This window comes from Arvicola amphibius, chromosome 5 (assembly GCF_903992535.2).
Source record: "Arvicola amphibius chromosome 5, mArvAmp1.2, whole genome shotgun sequence".
Taxonomy (NCBI): Eukaryota; Metazoa; Chordata; class Mammalia; order Rodentia; family Cricetidae; genus Arvicola; species Arvicola amphibius.
Genome location: NC_052051.1, coordinates 73,706,174 through 73,723,861, shown reverse-complemented (window position 1 = coordinate 73,723,861; position 17,688 = coordinate 73,706,174). Strand labels below are relative to the sequence as shown.

General features: G+C 48.4%; 1 protein-coding gene across 1 annotated transcript in view; it reads right to left on the bottom strand.

Moving 5' to 3' along the window:
• Positions 1-17,688, bottom strand: part of Prr5l (proline rich 5 like) — an 84,715-nt gene that overhangs the window by 48,514 nt on the left and 18,513 nt on the right. Inside the window, exons 2-3 of the mRNA XM_038330617.1 lie at positions 11,000-11,280; positions 9,747-9,827 (exon numbers count right to left, since the gene is read on the bottom strand). Of these exons, the coding sequence (XP_038186545.1) occupies positions 9,747-9,827; positions 11,000-11,163 (245 nt within the window). The 5' untranslated portion in view covers positions 11,164-11,280. The remainder of the gene's footprint in view (positions 1-9,746; positions 9,828-10,999; positions 11,281-17,688) is intronic.

Below are 17,688 nucleotides of genomic sequence, written 5' to 3'. Positions count from 1 at the left end.
TGCACGACATTTGTATTTCTGTACTTTAGCCTAGGCAGTATTTTCAGAAGAGCAGACACTGCCCCGCTTGTAACCCAGAAGCTGACCTCGGAGACAGCAGCTCATTAAATCTGGAAGCGGCTGCCTGGGTCTGAATACTGAGGGCTGCTTCCCTGCTACTGCCAGTGGTAAGCAAGCAAATGAGCCCAACTTTCCTCCTCCCAGTCCTCAGAGAATGAGTGGATGGTGAGATGACCTCAGGGCAGGATGGCAGCAAGAGGCAAGCAAGTGCATCTCTGAGAAGATTTAGCGGATGAACCCCTGGCTTGGCAAGCGATAGTCCCGAGGATTCTACCCGGTCTGCCTGACTCTGGAGCCTGCAGCTCTACAATCCCACCCTTCTTCTTGACTCCTGCCCAGAACAGCAGGAAGCCTTGCCCAACCTCAAATTAAGGCCCGGGGAAACCTGTGAGTGGAATAGCATGGGAGGCTCTTCTATCCGTGAGCATAGCACTCAAAAGGCTAACGGGTAGAAATCATGTGGGAAAGGAGCGCTGTGGCTGGAGGCCGATGTGAAAGGACCTTTGGGTCCAAGCCACGCCCACATGAGCATTTCCACACCCCTGAATTCGTTTGACAACAGAGTTCCGCTCACAGTCGCTCCACCGCAAGCAGCTGAGCACCGGGAAGGAAACGGTTATGTGGGGCATGTGAGCCCAGTGAAAGCAGAAATAGCGTGAAGTTCAGTTAGAAGCCAAAAAGAGCCACAACAGGAGAAAAGGGGAACAATTTACTGGGCTACACCGTGTCACACCCCCATCCCAGCGCAGGCTGCCCAGATGAGCCGCCACCCCAGCTCACAGGACTTCCTATGATTACACAGACCTTGATTTCCATCTCACACCATGCTTTCAGCAGTCCCCACTCAAGCTGGCTCAGAGGTAAAGCGAGCGGCTCCAAAATCGGGTTTCAGCCACAGAGGCACAGGGCAGAGGGACTCGGAGGAGCCCTCTGAATCAGGCACCAGCACCGGCCTCCTGCATGTATAGGCCAGCCAAGTGTCTCTGCTTCTCAACTTGCTTAATTTGTCTTCCCAGGTCAACAGTAGAGAAACGGAGGCCACTTTGAGCAGGTGCCACCATTCAGGCAGGATGGGTTAAGAGAGTAATACTGGTTGTTAAATATCTGGCCACCCCAAGTTCTCCCCAGGCCCCTTTTGTGGGACCCACCTCAACTGCTTCAAAATCCAGGAACAGCAAGACCCTCCAGGCAGGGCTCCAAACCAGATATCATAGCTGTGTTTATCCAACCCGACTTTTTGCCTCTGAACACCCCCACCTAGCAGCTACAACAGGACTTGTTTGGAGGCGCAGTTGTTTAAGTAGTAGCATACGGAAAGTTCCCCTTTCAAAGTCCTTTGTGCTATTCCGTTGGGATGCACTGGAGTTAGTGTTCCCGGGTGGGGCACAGTACTACCAGTTCCACATAGCTCTGTGTGCACCCCAGTGGGTATCAGTGGGAACAATGAGGAAAAAAGATTCACCTAACAATGGGCACAATGTACTCCTATTATGAGGTACAAGCTGTGTGGGTCAGCTTGCATACACTTGAATACTCCAACAGCCACCCAGGTGGGAGTCTCTGAGGTTGCCCTCCTCTGCCCAGAGAAGACTAATTAACGCTCAGAGAAATCAAATGGAGGCAGTACACCCTGTCTACAGAGGAAGAAGGCAAGTTGGGGAGGGAAGGAGTGTGAAGACTGAGAACTGAGGAAAATTCCTCTAAAACAAGCAGGCAAGTCTCAGATCCCATGACCATCATCAAGCCAGGCTGTGGGTCTAACATGGCCAGATTGGAACTTGACAGAAAATCTAGAACCCTTGAATTTTAGGGAAGAAGGGCAGATTTCTAAACAATATTCTGACCAACACATGAGCCAGCTGCATTGGCTTCCAGCTGCCACTTCTTGTTAAGGACTTTCCTGTCCCCCAACATTTGTTTCTCAACTGCAGCGCAAGGTGCCAACACAAGAGGAGGCAAAGCCAAAGAGCTCAAAAGGCAACCCTCAAGAGTCCAGCCTTGGGGCTGGAGATATGGCTCAGCAGTTAAGAGCACTGATTGCTCTTCCAGAGGACACGGGTTCAGTTCCCAGCACCCACATGGCAGCTCACAACTGTCTGAAAATGCATTTCCACAAGATCTGACACCTTCACAACAACGTACATAAAATAAAGTTAAATAAATCATTAAAAATTTTTAAAAAAGAGTTCAGCCTGGTGGTACACGTGTCATTAACCCAGGGCGAGGGAGGCACAGCTGGGTGGATCTCTGACAGTCTGAGGCCAGTCTGGCCTACAACATGAGTTCTAGGCTAGCTGGAGCTACATGATGAAACCGGTCTCAAAAAGAAAGAAAAGACAGGCCTCATCTTGGTTCTTTTTAGAGACACCATGCCCAGCACCCCGCTTACTTCCAGATCTACTTGGAAAGCCACACCCAGGGGCATCGGGCCTGAAGCGGCCTGTGCCAGTGCTAGGGGACGCTAGTGTCCTCTGACACCATGGCAGGCTGCGTTTAAATCCCAACCCTCTCTGCAGAGATGACCCCAGTGAGCTAGACCACTCTGTGTACCCATACTTTCTCATTCTTCTGCCAGGGAGGCATGACACCCATCTTCCAGGCATGACACTTGTACAAGAGTGGGTACGCACAGCCGTGGAAGGGCCTGGCACATAGGGCTCAGCGGGCACCTGCTGCTGCCATCTGCCTCAGGGAATGGTGCCTCACACTGGTGTCGGAGCCATCAGCCACCCTCGGGTGAGACGTAGGCTCCCCCACTTCTCATCCCTCTGCCAAGCTTTTCCCAGCTGTGGTTCCCACCCCAGTCAGCAGACTCAGAGAGATGGGAACCTTAATGGTGGATTTCCGTATAGGATTCGAGCAGCTCACTCACTCCTCGGGTGGAAGTCTCACCCCAGATCTGCAAGAAATCAAACAGTTGGAGCCTCCTCTCCTTAAAAATCTGGGGTTCCCTCTATGCCATCACCTTCCTCCTCGAGAACAGAAGCGATGTGATTGGGGAGAGAAGGAAAATGTACATTATTTCCTACCTCGGGCCAGCTACAGACAACTCATCTCCGACTTCCAAAAGTGTCACCTCTGTGTATTTCTGCAGAGAAAACATCCTCCCTGGGAGCTGAGAACACAGCATGAGTGATGGAAAGACAGTTCCATCCTCGGCTGCCCTGTGGACCCGATGACTACCTGCTCAACCCTCAGATTTCAGCTTAGCAATCAACCCTGTCCCCAATCTAATGATCTGCTACCACCCCACTTCAACTATCAGACGATGACTGCCTGTCCAGCTCCCCTCTGCTGCAAACTCTGAGTCACCTGCCTCTATGGCTGCCCCAGAACATGTCAAGGACCTGGCAGAGCCCACCACAAACGTTCAGCAAGTGGACAACAGTACCATCTACAACCCCAGGCCAGGTTCTCACAAGAGCCAGTGAACGTCGGTCTGTGTTTTCTCACTGCTCTCGCTGGCCAGGTAAGAGCAGAAAAAAGGTGTTTGCTGAGAAAGGATTGTGATCCACGTCAGGACTTGGCCACCCCCGCTTCTAGAAGATTCCTGAAACTCCAGCCATGGGTGAGACTGGAGTGTTAAATACCATATCCAAGCTCCAGAGAATTCAGTCACGAAGGCGTGCTAGTTGAACTATGCACGGTGATGATCGGCAATCTGGCCCAAATCAGGCTATTCAGAAAGGTCATCCCCTTGCCTCTGAGGATGTCGAACCATGATGTGCTTCCTAATGCAGTTGCAAATAGAAAATATTCTGATTTATGGTTTTCATATTGACAAAACAGGTGTTTGGACCTTATTTGGGGAAAACTGGCCAATCTGTTTTGGATGGACTTACTCCTAAGGTCTGGAAACACTTGTCTATAATTTCAATATTATGTTTTAGAACTTAGCCACACTTGGACCCAAGTTCTTCCCCGTACAAACAAACTATCTACAAACTATCTACAAAGATGATGTTTACAATGACATGTCTTAAAAGAAAGGGGCAACATTTGTAATGACTGTGTTACAAGGTCTAGTTAGACAGCTGCCTGCCTTTTGGCCACCTTGCACGCTGGCTCCCACTTGCAAGCATCCACTTCTCCCAGGCGCATCTCAACTACATTGTGAGAAAGAGGGCCCTGTGAGGCTGTCAGCAAAATGCCCTCTGACAAGCATGAGGACCTGCCTTGTATCCCAAGACCCACATGGTCTGAGCATGTGGTGTGGGTCTGGAATGCTAGCATTGGGACTGCACTGTTTCCTAGATCTCATTGGTCAGCCAGCTCAGTCAACAGATATACCTCGGGTTCAATGTCTCAGAACACAAGGTTAATGCTGGGCAGTGGTAGTGCACGCCTTTAATCCCAGCAGTCAAGAGGCAGAGACAGATGGATCTCTGTGAGTTCGAGGCCAGCCTGGTCTTAGAGTGAGTTCCAGGACAGGCTCCAAAGCTACAGAGAAACCCTGTCTCAACCCACTCACAAAAAGGTTAAAACCCTAACCTACCTCTCTCTCTGTCTCTCTGTCTCTCTCTGTCTCTCTCTGTCTCTCTCTTTCTGTGTGTGTGTGAACCATGTGTGTAGGTGCCCAAAGAGGCCAGAAATAATAAGACACCTGATATCAACCTCTGCCCACTCCTCAAGCATACACACACACACACACACACACACACACACACACACGAGAGAAGGAGGGAGGGAGGGAGGGAGAGAGAGAGGAGAAGTGGGGGAGGAAGGGAAAGTAGAAGGGGAAAGGAAGGGGGCCAAGCCTGGCTGGGATCAGAGACCCAAGGGAGAGGATTCAGCTTTGGACACTAGACTTGGGTGAGCATCAAAAGGCTCACTACTGCTTGGCTGAATAGAATGGAGAACTGAGAGAATCATTTCCTCTTGGACTTGGTCTCCACGAAAAGAAGAAATAGCTGTCTGTCCTTGTAAGAACTCAGCCTCACCCAAAGTTCAGTTCCAAGCACAAGTTCAAAGTGAGCTCGCCTCATCCAAAACACTGGGGAAATGTCATGCTCGCTCTGTCCCTAGGATGACTCGCCACCCTACCCTGGTGTGGGATCCTTCGTAGTGTTTAACACTCATTGTCCCCAAGCACCCAACCATAACAGCAGAGTGTGCCCAGCATTCAAGAAACATTTCTTGTACCAGATTTTATCCTAAGACCACTTAAGCAGGACCACAGTCCCCCAACTGCTGTGAGGCTGGTCTACTATCACCCACAGTTTATGAAACAAGAAACAAACAGAGAAAAATTAAGCAACTTCCCCAAGCTCATAGGGCTTAACTAGTCTGGATTCCTCAGGCTCCAAATCAGCGGTGGCTGGCTTTCTTACATTAAAGCCTTCTATCGGGTCTAGAACAGATAGGTCACGTAGTAGGACTGTCGAGATTAATTTAAGAATGAAGCTGGGGACCACTCAGCCTTCCCTCCCACCACATCCTCTTTCCAACATTCCTGTTATCCCTGTTGCCCACCGTGATGCCCTCCACCCTGGGAGAAGTGTAGGTCTATCCTACAAACAGGGCTTAGGAGGAGACAAAGGAAATTCAATGCCCTGTGTCTGTGGGCACATGCGGAAAAATGCACATTCACTTCAGTGCTGAGATCCATGGAGCAGCTGTGCTACAGATACTTGCAAATATGGGAACATATTGGGTGGCTTGCTTTATGCAAGTTGAGATGTCCAGGTATGGTGGTTTGAATGAAAATAATCCCCAAAGGTTCATATGTTTGAGTGCTTGGTCCCCAGTTAGTAGAACTGCTTAGAAGGATTAAGAGGTGTGGCCTTGTTGGAGGTGTCTGACTGGGTGTAGGCTCTGAGGTTTCAAAACCCCTTGTCAGGCCCAGTGTCTCTCTGCCTACTGCTTATAGATCAGAATGTATAGTTCTCAGCTACTCTCCCAGCACCATGTCAGTCTGCTTCCTGTCATCATGATCATGGACTAACCCTCAGAAACTGCAAGCAAGCCCCAATTAGATGTTTTCCTTTATAAGTGTTGCCTTGATGATATCTGTTCACAGCAATCGAACAAAAGCTAAGATACCAGGTCACACATCTGGCTGGGACATGTTCCACACTCCCAGGCCAACTCTGTGCCTGTGTTAGGGATGCCTGTCTCCACACTATCACTATCAGTATCACTAGATTGGAGAAGCCAAAGAGCAGAACTCCCAGAAGCAAACTCCCAGAAGCATTCTAAGAGCTACTGCTTACTCTAGGCTCAAATCACACCAATCACTATAGTTCCCACCAGGCCGAAGACAGAGAATCTTTGGTGGCACCCCTAAACTGTCAGGAATATCTGCAGGGCCATTGTTTCCTGGGAACAGGGGGTAGAATCATCACACAGTAAGTAATGGACTCAAGGCCCTGTGAAAGAAACTAACGCAGAAAAAAAGTCATGGACATCAGTTCAACTGAATACCAAGTAAGAAACTGCTCCCAGACACCATACTATGGTACAGAGTGAGGTGCCACTGTGTGCTGAACTGTGTACCCTGCCCCCAAATTCCTATATCTAAGCCCTGACCCTCCGCATGATGAGACGGTGAGGCCCTTGGGAGCTGCTCAGCTATAGGGGGTTTTAAGGGGTACAATCCTCAAGGCGGATTGGCGTCCTTCTAAGGGACACCAGAAAGTTGGCTTTCCACCCTTGAACACAGCAAGAAGAGGCCATGTGCGCTGACAGTGAGGTGATCCAGAACTCCTATTACCAGAAACTGAGCTGCTTAGTTTTGGCTTCTGGGCTCCAGAACATAAAGGAACAGGTTTCTGTTGTTTAAGCTACTCTGTCTGCATCACTTGTTAGCAGCAACGCGAGCAGACTAGTGTGGACTTTCAGATGCAGGCGTTCAGGCAGGAGTTCAAATCCGGACCCATATTTAAAGTTGTGCCACTATGGTCCGGTCACAAGGTTTCTCTCACTCATGGTTTTCTCGTCTATAAATTACACAAGGAAGAGATGGCTGTGTGGGGACACATAGGTGCCTCAAGTTGTCTAGGACATAACACATTTCCTCAGCAGGAACATCATTCCATATATACTACATATACACTACCTTCATAGCTACGGGTAGCATGTTCGCCACACTTGGACCACAGTGTCTTGTTAGGTCTGCACCAAAGCTTGGAGAAATTTATACTTTTAAAAACCAACCTTTGAAAGTCAGATACACCATAAAAGATAATTTTAAAACATAATTGTAAAAGAGCTGGGTGTGGTGGCTCATGCCTTTAATTCTATACTCAGGTGGCAAAGGCAGGCACATCTCTGTGGATTTGAAGCCAGTTTGGGCTACATAGTTGAGTTCTAGGAAAACCAGGGCTACACAGAAATAAGTTTTAAAACAACCAAAAAAAAAAAAGAAAAGAAAAGAAATTCTACATAAAAAAAATTTAATTTCGGGTTTTCTGAGAACATCTCTGCATGCATGGTTCCCAGCTGGCCTTGCTATTCAGAAAGTTCCTTGGCACCTGGTAGCTGCTTTGCTTCCTTGGGTTGTGGGCACAGGTAATATCATGGCTGGTTCCCAACTTCCTAGCTGCCCACAATATCTTTGAAGTACAATGTCAGGATTTGTCCCCTGGTGGGAGAAACAATTAGCACATTCCTGAACTACTGGATTCTTTATTTCTATTTCCACTAGGGCTTGAGGAATGGGGGTAGGAACTCAAGGCTTTTGGAATAAGCTGGGCTCTTTCTTATAAGTCAGGCTGGTGACCCAGCTCTGCCCGAGACCATACCTTCTTGGGACCTCACTTTCCTTCCCTGTAAAATGAGGCCTTGGGCTAGATGGTCTCTTCTGTCTCCTTCCACATTTATGTAACCGTGACATGAAATTCAAGTACATAGACAGAAATGTAACATAACAGTTTGCTTATGTGCTGAGCAGGCTTGAATGAAAGCAGACCCAGCTGACCTTAACACAGACCCTGATTCAAGGTAAACAAGGCTTGAACAATGGCCTTGTTTGTTGTTGGCCCACTGCAGGGCTGGGTCTTTACCCTAGATGTTCTGCCTTTAACATACTCAGAGAGGAATTAAAAGCCTAGCTAACTCACCTTCCCAGCTCTAGCTGAGCCTGGGGCTTTGAGCGCTGTTCCCTTTCTCATCCACCAGGACACAAACCCAACTGTGCCACCGTCCCTCCAGTACCCTATGTACGTAGGCTTTCTTTCACTGCATGCACAGGGCCTGTGCACCTGCTGATTCTTCCCGCTGGAGCCTTCTTCCCCCAATGAATCCCTGTGGACACTCACATCACAGCATGCGCATCACCTCCATTGTCCCTGGACTCTTGGCAAGACCAAGTCATGTTAACATGCTTTCTTCATATCAATTATGCCACCACACAGCTCATGACTGGTTGACTAGTGATCATCTATCTCCCTATCGGACTGTACATTCCAGGAGAGTGAGTTGGGGATGTGGCTCAGTTGACAGAATGCTCGTCCACTAGGCAAGAGGCCCTGGGCTCCATTCCCAGCATCTTATAAACCGAAAATGGGCAGGGTGGTGGTGGTGCACGCCTTCAATCCCAACACTCAGGAGGCAAAGACAGGCGGATCTCTGTGAGTTCAAGCCCAGCCTGGTCTACAGAGCTAGGACATCCATGGCTGTTACACAGAGAAATATTGTCTTGAAAAACCAAAATAAAATAAACCAAGGACAGTAGCTCATACTTGTAATCCCAGCACTCAGGTGGAGACAGGAGGATCAGGAGTTCAAGACCATCATCAGTTATATAATTAGTTCAAGGCCAGTGCAAGCTACCTGAAGGGGGGAATGAAATTTATGCCCTGGCAATGCTGAAGCATGCATGCGCAGCCCATATATAGTGGTTCTGTTGAACTTGTCCATATTGGGGTTCATGGTCTAAGTTGATGAGGACAACTGACCGGGTCTCTTCCTCAAGAGAGCACCAGATTACATTACATTACAGATGGTTGTAAGCCACCATGTGGTTGCTGAAAATTGAACTCAGGACCTTTGGATGAGCAGGCAGTGCTCTTAACTGCTGAGCCATCTCTCCAGTCTATAGGCTACCTGATACTCTGTCTCAAAACAAAACAGTAACAAAAACCAGGAAAGCAGAGTCCACACATGTCTGCTCTAGCACCTGGCCATCAAGAAGATACTCTAATATTTGTTACTAAGTCTTTTATTTTTTATTTTTTTAAAGATTTATTTATTTATTATGTATACAGTGCTAGTTTCCATGTCTGTATACATGCCAGAAGATGGCACCAGATCTCATTACAGATGGCTGTGAGCCACCATGGGTTGCTGGGAATTGAACTCAGGACCTCTGGAAGAACAGTCAGTGTTCTTAACCTCTGAGCCATCTCTCCAGCCCACTAAGTCTTTTATTAACAGATATAAATCTCAAGTATCCTGGCTCCAAACACTAAGTCATATTGCCTAATACAGTGCCCAATAAATGTTTACAGAATTAGTGTCAACTCCTGTCTATCAATCTGTATCCCCAGCACAGAGTGCATAATATACATGAGCATAGGCATTGTATTGGAATGAGAAGTCTAGATGGTAAAGGTCTCAACACAACACACACAAGAACAGTTTTACAGCAAGCAAGGACTAGGCAGGTTGATGGGAGTGGGAGGTGGGGGGAGGGAGCCCTAAGCCTCCTAATGGGAAAACAGCACTGGCTTTGGCCAGTCAAGTACCTGATGTTCTCGTTCAGTGTATACAGTTCATTGCTCTGCAAGCCGCCCCCTTTGAAAACGTTGATCACAGCTGTCTGTACGCTGCAAAGAGACAGAAAAACATTCCAGTTAGGTGACCTGCCTCCAGGAGCCATTTTTTTCAAACAGATCACAGGAGAGGTCATGGAAGAGCTGGGAAGCCCTAGGGGATACTCGCAGCCACATCTCTGTCCCTTTCCTTAATGTCCTAGAAGTACTAAGGAGACCAAGGCAAATGAATTCAAAGGCAGTTCCATGCATCTTGCAGATCACAGAGGACATCTTCCCTCTGGTCACATAGAGGCAGACAGTGGACCAGCTCCCCAAGAATTGCCACTATGGTGGCCTGCAAGCATCCAGAAAGCATTCATTGCCAGCAGGGGCTGACCCTGTCTGATCTTACAGCTGGGAAGTCGCCATCTTCTCAAATAGAAACTGTAACCATTTGCCTTTATAACAGAACTTTCCATGGGCCTTCCTTGTCTTTTCATTTCACCCCAGTGAGGGAAGTAGACAGGCATAGAGTTAGGCTCTTGGGGCCGCAGTCAGGGTTGAACTCCACTCAACTCCGGGGACCTTGGTCCAAACCCTCAGCAGAAGAGCTGGTTATAATATTGTCTGTGCTGAGGAATTTTACAGGAGTCAATGACCCTCAGAATGCCAGAATATTCCAGGCAGCCCCACTGAGCGGCACCAGCAGAGGGGGTCTGATGGACAGCCACTTAGAAAGCACACAGAGAATTCAGTGATGCTTTCATTTATCTGGAGGCCACCACAGATCTGGCAACCAGTAGCCCGCAGACTTACGAGGCAGTGCTGATGTGCTGATCTGCTCAGGGCTTGGCTCACAAGCTCTGCTGGACACCTGTCCCAAGCACTAGCGGCTCAGGTGAAAGAGACTGTGGCATATGCCACCCACGGAGCTTTGCACAGAAACATGCCTAAGCTTCCTAAATAGTTGATATGAGGTCATTTGAAAGACTCTCACGCGGTGAAGGGTGTTAAGGGGCATGAACAGAAACTATAAATTCTAACTCAATGATCCCAGGCTGGCAAAAAGGATCATGATAGTCTAGAACTCACAGTGAGCTACTTTCTCTATGAAAACAGGGGCACTTGCCCCCATCATCATCGACACTAGGATCAGACTTTATACACAATGCTCTCAGGGCAGCAGATGTTCAACCCACCCCCAGATCATCCCAGACCCTTCCCTGGGGGTCCTGGACCCTTACCTGTTCCAGGCAGAGTTGGAACTCAGCTGCAGAGCCTGCTGGGCAGCCTGGAAGCGAGGCAGCTCACTGAGCACGGGAGAGCTCATAAATCGTGGTCTGGGACGGCGGAAGGAGCCCATCTTGTGGAACTCAACAGGCAGGAGGGGAGCAAGGCCTCGGGTCATAAGTCTAGGTGAGGATTGAGCTGTGTCTTCAGGACCAGACGTTTCTGGCCACGCACGGAAAAGGCTTCTCCCAATGCTGCTTCTGGGATCTCTTAAAACCCCACTCCGAGCCAACACCTGAAATGAGAGGCGACCTCTCCTGAGAATCTGGCTGAAAACATCTAACTAAAGGATGCTGGCGAGACTCTCTAGCTAAATGATCCTAAAATCAATGAGGAAGGAGACACAGCAAGAGCCTCTGTTACCACTGAGGCTCCTGCTCACTGTGTGTGTGTGTGTGTGTGTGTGTGTGTGTGTGCGCGCGCCACATGCACACACTAGGCAGGCCTAGAGCATGGGACATCACTTCATGATTGAGAGATATACCAAGTCCTTCTAACAGAAAGGCAGCCTTTGTGAGCGCCTCAAGAAAAACTTAAAAGCTCCTTTTCCTTGGCAATAAAGACCTTCCACCCTCTGTCCCATCAGCCACCATGTGTTGTTCAATATTCCTCAGGTCACGAGTGTTTCCTCTCTCAGGCACATCTTGCCACCCCTTTCCTTACCTCTGGTGTGTTTATCTAGTCCATCAGGACAGAGTTATTGTTTGGTGTGTAATAACCATTGTAACATGTCAAGCAACCAAAATCTCTAAGGCCCAGGCCCTGCCTGCCTTCCGGAGACTCTCACTCCATGGTAAAGATGACTGATTGCTCTTGTACCTGTCCATTCAATAAATACTCACTAAGCCTATAAGCTCCAGGTGCTGAGATACTGCAAGATGATAAGAAGAAGGCCATGGGACTGTTTCGTGTAACCGTCTCATGTAACTGTCCCGTGACCCTGCCCCAGGCCCTTTTTTAGGCTTTAAAGCCATTTCTTGTTCTCCTTTACCAGAATGATCTTCCTTTGGCTCTGTGTATTTCTAAATCCAACTAATTCTGTCAGGTCAGGTCAGTATAATCTTGTCACTGAGCAGGGCTAGGTGCAGACCTGCACTCTTAGCTACTCAAACGGCTGAAGCAGAAGAATCCAAAGTCAAAAACATTCCTGAGCTACCGTACATGTTAAAGACAACCTGGATAACTTAATTATCCCCCCAGCTCAAAATAAAAAATGGAGAAGCTATAAAAAGTGTCAGCAAGATGGATCAGAGGTAAAGGTGTCTGCCACCAAGCATGACAACCCAGAGTTCAACTCCTAGGACCCACATGATAAAAGGAGCGAGCCAACTTTCACAGGTTGTCCTCAGACTTCCACAAGTGCACTGCACACACACACACACACACACACACACACACACACAGAGTAAGTAAACATTTGTCTTAAGTAAAGAGGGCTGGGAATGTAACTCATTAGTAGAACATGTATACATGTCATAAGCTCTTTGGGGTCAATGTTCAGTTCCACAAGCACAGAAAAATATTGTTCCTTGTAGCAAAACACAAGATGCTTTTTTTTTTTTTTTTTGGTTTTTTTTTTTTTCGAGACAGGGTTTCTCTGTAGCTTTAGAGCCTGTCCTGGAACTAGCTCTTGTAGACCAGGCTGGTCTCGAACTCACAGAGATTCGCCTGCCTCTGCCTCCCGAGTGCTGGGATTAAAGGCGTGCGCCACCAACGCCCGGCCACAAGATGCTTTATATCTCCTGTGGAAGGCGATGGCTTTACAATGAGCTTTGGTTCTGGGGTTCAGGAGTTTACTCCGGCCCTCCCACGTCGCATGAATTCAGACACTGCAAGTGTTCTCAGGTGCTAGTGTACCAGCCTCACAGGACTGGGGAGGGATGAAACGAGACCGGCTGACGTGCCCAGCAGGCTGGCAGAGCGTTGTGCCTCAGGGATAGCTCACTCCTTCAATGCTCCTCTCCCAGCGCTTCTGGAGCCACCACTGCAGTCACCTCAGCAGACTGGAGTACTGCAGGAAACAGCCAAGGGTACTTTCTCTCTTGAAAGGTTTAGTAGATTTCACTCAGGGTGTGTTTTTGTTTGTTTTGTTTTGGTTTTTTTTATTTTGTTTTGTTTTTTACTGCTACTTCTGGCCTAACTCAGATAAGTTAACTCAGATAAGTCCCAAAGACCAATGAAGGAAAAAAAGGAAGATACCAGCCATGAGTGGCAGTCTGCAGGTTGGCAAGGAAAGTCCCACAGCCTCAGCTGCAGCATTTGGCGCACAAGGAAGGGACACCACAGCCAGCACCATGACAGTTCAACTTGTCAGGAAGGTATGGAGGTGCTGGTGGCTTCATGTAGGCAATGTGCCTACTGACACTGGATTCATAGGCTCAGAAGGATGGCTAGTCCCACTTTATAACTCTGTAACTGCTTTATTTAAGGGAGGCAGTTTCATGTGCCATCTTCTTAAAGACTTTGGCTGGGAACCCTGCACACAGTTATCAAAATTGATTAATAAATGCTGCAGAAATCTGTTAAATTCTGGAGAGGGTTTCAACAGGTTCCCCCCAAAACTAGAAAGATCTATGCACATCACTGATGAGGGAAGGGTAAAATGAAACCATGGATCCCTCAGAATACAAACACTGGCTGGCTTAAGGCTTCGCTTGCCAACAAAGGTCCCTCTGCTTAGTCAGGATGCATCCCTGGGTCCCCGCTCTGAAAGGCCCGTGAAGTACAATCACTGTGTAATTACCGGATATTAACTCACCCTGTAAAGCTGCCGCCCACTCCGGGGCACTATCTCAGGGAAGCAGAGGAAGGCATGGGACACACTGTCAGGGGCTACACACATGACACTTCTCCTAGGGGCTGAGACTACAGAGGCTCTAAGGAGGCTCCTGCCCCCCATATCTCAACTACAACTCCTAGATCTCCCATCTGAGCATCCCACACAGCACCCTAGGCAACCCCAGTCACATGGGCCAGCTCCAGCAGCATAGCCTGCCCTGTTATAAACAAGGATAACTCTCAGCCCAAAGGACCATGACCGCAGTGCCCACACCTGAGTCAGGGACACACGCAGCAAAAACTTCCCTCTGGTTTGTTTTTAGCCCCCAAACGACGTCCTTCTCAGCTGATGAAGATGAGGGGAGTATGAGGTCCCCACCATCCCTGCTCGTCACAGAGGCAAGCAGTCGCGTAGAGACTGAGGGAGGAAGCTCTACCCACAAGGGCCTAAAGAAAGGTGGGTGCACCCTGTATGCACCTGCTAAGGCACTGGCCCTTCAAGCACCAGCTTGTCCTGACCCAGATACGACGAGTCAGAAGTGACAGGACAGATAGGGCCTAGGAGTGCAGCCATTAGAACCAACAGACGTGGTACACATGAGCAAACAGACTTATCCAAAATCTCCAACACGGGATTAAGCCAACATGGCCTAGAACTTCCATTCCGCAGTGCCAGGCCTGAGAAGTTCTGCAGCCCCACGGGCCAGGGTAGGAAGCCCTTGAAGCCCGGGAGGAGATCCACTCACACGGAACGCATAAGCCTTAGCTCACCGCTCAGGACAAAGGTAGAATTGAGGATGAAGGGAGCATGAGTAACCTGTCTGACAGGATACTGGGCACTGTCACCAAGGTGACTTATCCAGCCCTCACAAAATGCTATCTGAAGTTAGAGAAGTTAAGTAACCAATCTGAGGACACAAGTCACTGCTGTGTCATGGTCGGCCTGCCTTCCCAGCCTGTCTCCACTTTCCACTCTGCTAAACTCAGACAGGATCCTAGAATTAAAGTTACTGAGTTTGAAATACCAATCGCCAACCTTCAGGTCAAAACCTAAATCTCATGCCCCCAAGATAAGTAATCTACCAAAATCAACTGGATGGGCCACACACACACACACACAACACACACACACACACACACACACACACACACGATCGGGATAAAAGGAACAGAGTAAAAGGAAGGACCCCATGAGGAGATGCAGGCTTGCCAGACAGACAAGACAGCCAGCCTTACCTACTGTGTGACCTTGGACAAGGTACATGACCTCTGAAGCTTGATTTTTCTCTCCAGGAAAGGGGTGCACCAACAGTGAATCCTCAGGGTACCGGGAGTGTTTGTAAAGCACCCACATGCTTTACCTGACAAGGAGCAAGCGTGACACAGTACTGACCAAATCAATAAAGGAATGCTGCTTTGTGTTGTATCAAGATTGCGCAGCCCTCACAGCAGCGGCAAAACAGCAATGCTACCCTCATTGCTAGGGCCTTCCCCAGAATCTCAACCACATTCCCTCCAGCCAGGCCCCTGACACTGTCATAGAAATGGACTTGGTCTCTTCAGACCGTTGGTGTCTCACACACAGCTTCAGGTACTGCAGCTTCACCGCCCTAACACATATGTCCCCTGCTTCTAAATCTCACCCAGCCCTGGGCTAGGGATGCAGCTCTGACAGAGGGTGCCTGTATAGCATGAACTAGCATTGTGTAAGCCAGCGTGATGATGCATGTCTGTAATCTAAGCACTGCAGAGGTGGGGCAGACGATCAGAAGGCCATAGGGTGTTCAAGGCCAGGCTAGGCTACCAGAGACTCTTCCCCATAAACAAGAAAACATACACACACACACACACACATACATACATACATATCATGCCCAACCACAGGAAGCAGGCAAAAGCAGAGATTCCACCCTTAATTAAGAAACTGAGGCAGAGTGACTCAGCCAGGACCAGAGGGTATAAGTAACCCAGAGCTAGTCAAGAAAGGTTCTACCTTTAAGCCTGGTCCCATAATATACCAGCCCAGGTGACTGGTTTTGTCTTTTTTTCCCCTAAATATTTCAAGATTATAACTCATTATGAAAGTTATGACTCATTATGACTCACACTTGAAAAGTATGTATGCAAGCTGGGTAGTGGGGGCTCACATCTTTAATTCTAGCACTCGGGATGCAGAGGCAGGTGGATCTCTGTGAGTTCAAGGCCAGCATGGTCTACAGAGTGAGTTCTAGGACAGGTTCCAAACAACACAGAGAAACCCTATCTCAAAAAACAAAAGAAAACAAAACAAGAAAGAAAGAGAGAAAGAGAGAAAGAAAGAAAGAAAGAAAGAAAGAAGAAAGAGAGAGAGAGAGAAAGAAAGAAAGAAAGAAAGAAAGAAAGAAAGAAAGAAAGAAAGAAAGAAAAATGTGTATGCACACAAGCACGTATTTCAAATATGACAGAGACCTGCTGGCAGCTGGAGGAATACAACACAGCCTCAGAAAGCCATGCCCGCACTTCCTTGACAATGGCATGTTTGCTTCTATAGGGGAAAGAAAGGAAGAGAGAAGAAAGAAGGAGGAGGAGGAGGAGGAGGAGGAGGAGGAGGAGGAGTAGGAGAGAGAGAGAGAGAGAGAGAGAGAGAGAGAGAGAGAGAGAGAGAGAGAGAGAACACCATGGTGTCTGCAACAGGAAGTGGCAGGCTACCCGGCAGCTGAGCGTACACATATTAATGCTAGCCATGATGTCACCCGTAGCCACTAAACACTTAATATGCGTCTTGCACAACTGGAGAGTGAATTTTGATTTTACTTAACTTTGTGCCTGTGTCTCCATGTTCATGTGCACATATCTGTAGGAGCAGCAGTCACCACCAGGTGTCATTCCTCCTCAGGAATCATCCACCTTGATTCTAAAACAAAACTGACTCTCCTTCCCCAAGAAGCTTTTAATAATAGCTCTGCAGCGGGGATGGGGCCTATGCTGCCCTCCCTCCCCTCGGTGCCGCACACTGATTGGCTCGACCTTGCGCAGTAGCAGCTGCTGAGTCCGTGAGTGCAGGGGTCCTACCATGTCTAGGAAACACCGTTTTGCTTTAGTCTTCTGTGATTTCTGCCTTATGCTCCCCTCTTTAGCGGTTGTCCCTGAGTCCTGTGGAGACAGGAGGTGGCACAGATGTTCCGCTGGTGGGTGACCACTCCAAAGACATTCTCTATGCTTGACAAGTTGTTCGATTCTGCATTAACATAATCTACTGCACACAATGCTCCTCTGAGATTCAGCTTCAGGACTGAGATTTATTCATCTACGGCTAAAGGTATATGTCTCCAGAATGCAGTCAGATACTATGTGCATTACCAAAATCTAGCAGTTTTACACATGGGGCCTAACAGTTGCCCAGCCTCAGATTCTGGACCAGATTTATAGTACTAGGTGTGTTTGAGCCTGTGGATTATGCCTGAAGGACAATCAGAAAGTAGTTTGTTACTCCCACAATATCCATGCCCTGGGTGTGATAACCCGATGCCTATCCTGCAGGGACAGTCATTATTGCGATTCACAGAGCCATAGCTGTTGATGACTTTTTACACACCACCTTGCTTTTCATTCAGTCTTCCGTTGACCTAGACTTGGTCCCCTCAGCTAGAATGGTTGGCCAGCGAGCCCCAGAAATCTTCCTGTCTTTGCCTTCCCAATGCTAGAATTACAAGCCCACTCCAGCACACCTGGCTCTTCTACATGGCTTCTGAGGAGCAAACTCAAATCTTTATGCTTGTGCAGCAAGCACCGTACTGACTGAGACAACTCCCTACCCCTTACTTCACTTTCAACAGCCACAATATTTAAACAAGGGCAGGCAATTCTTTCTTCCTGCTAGTACACT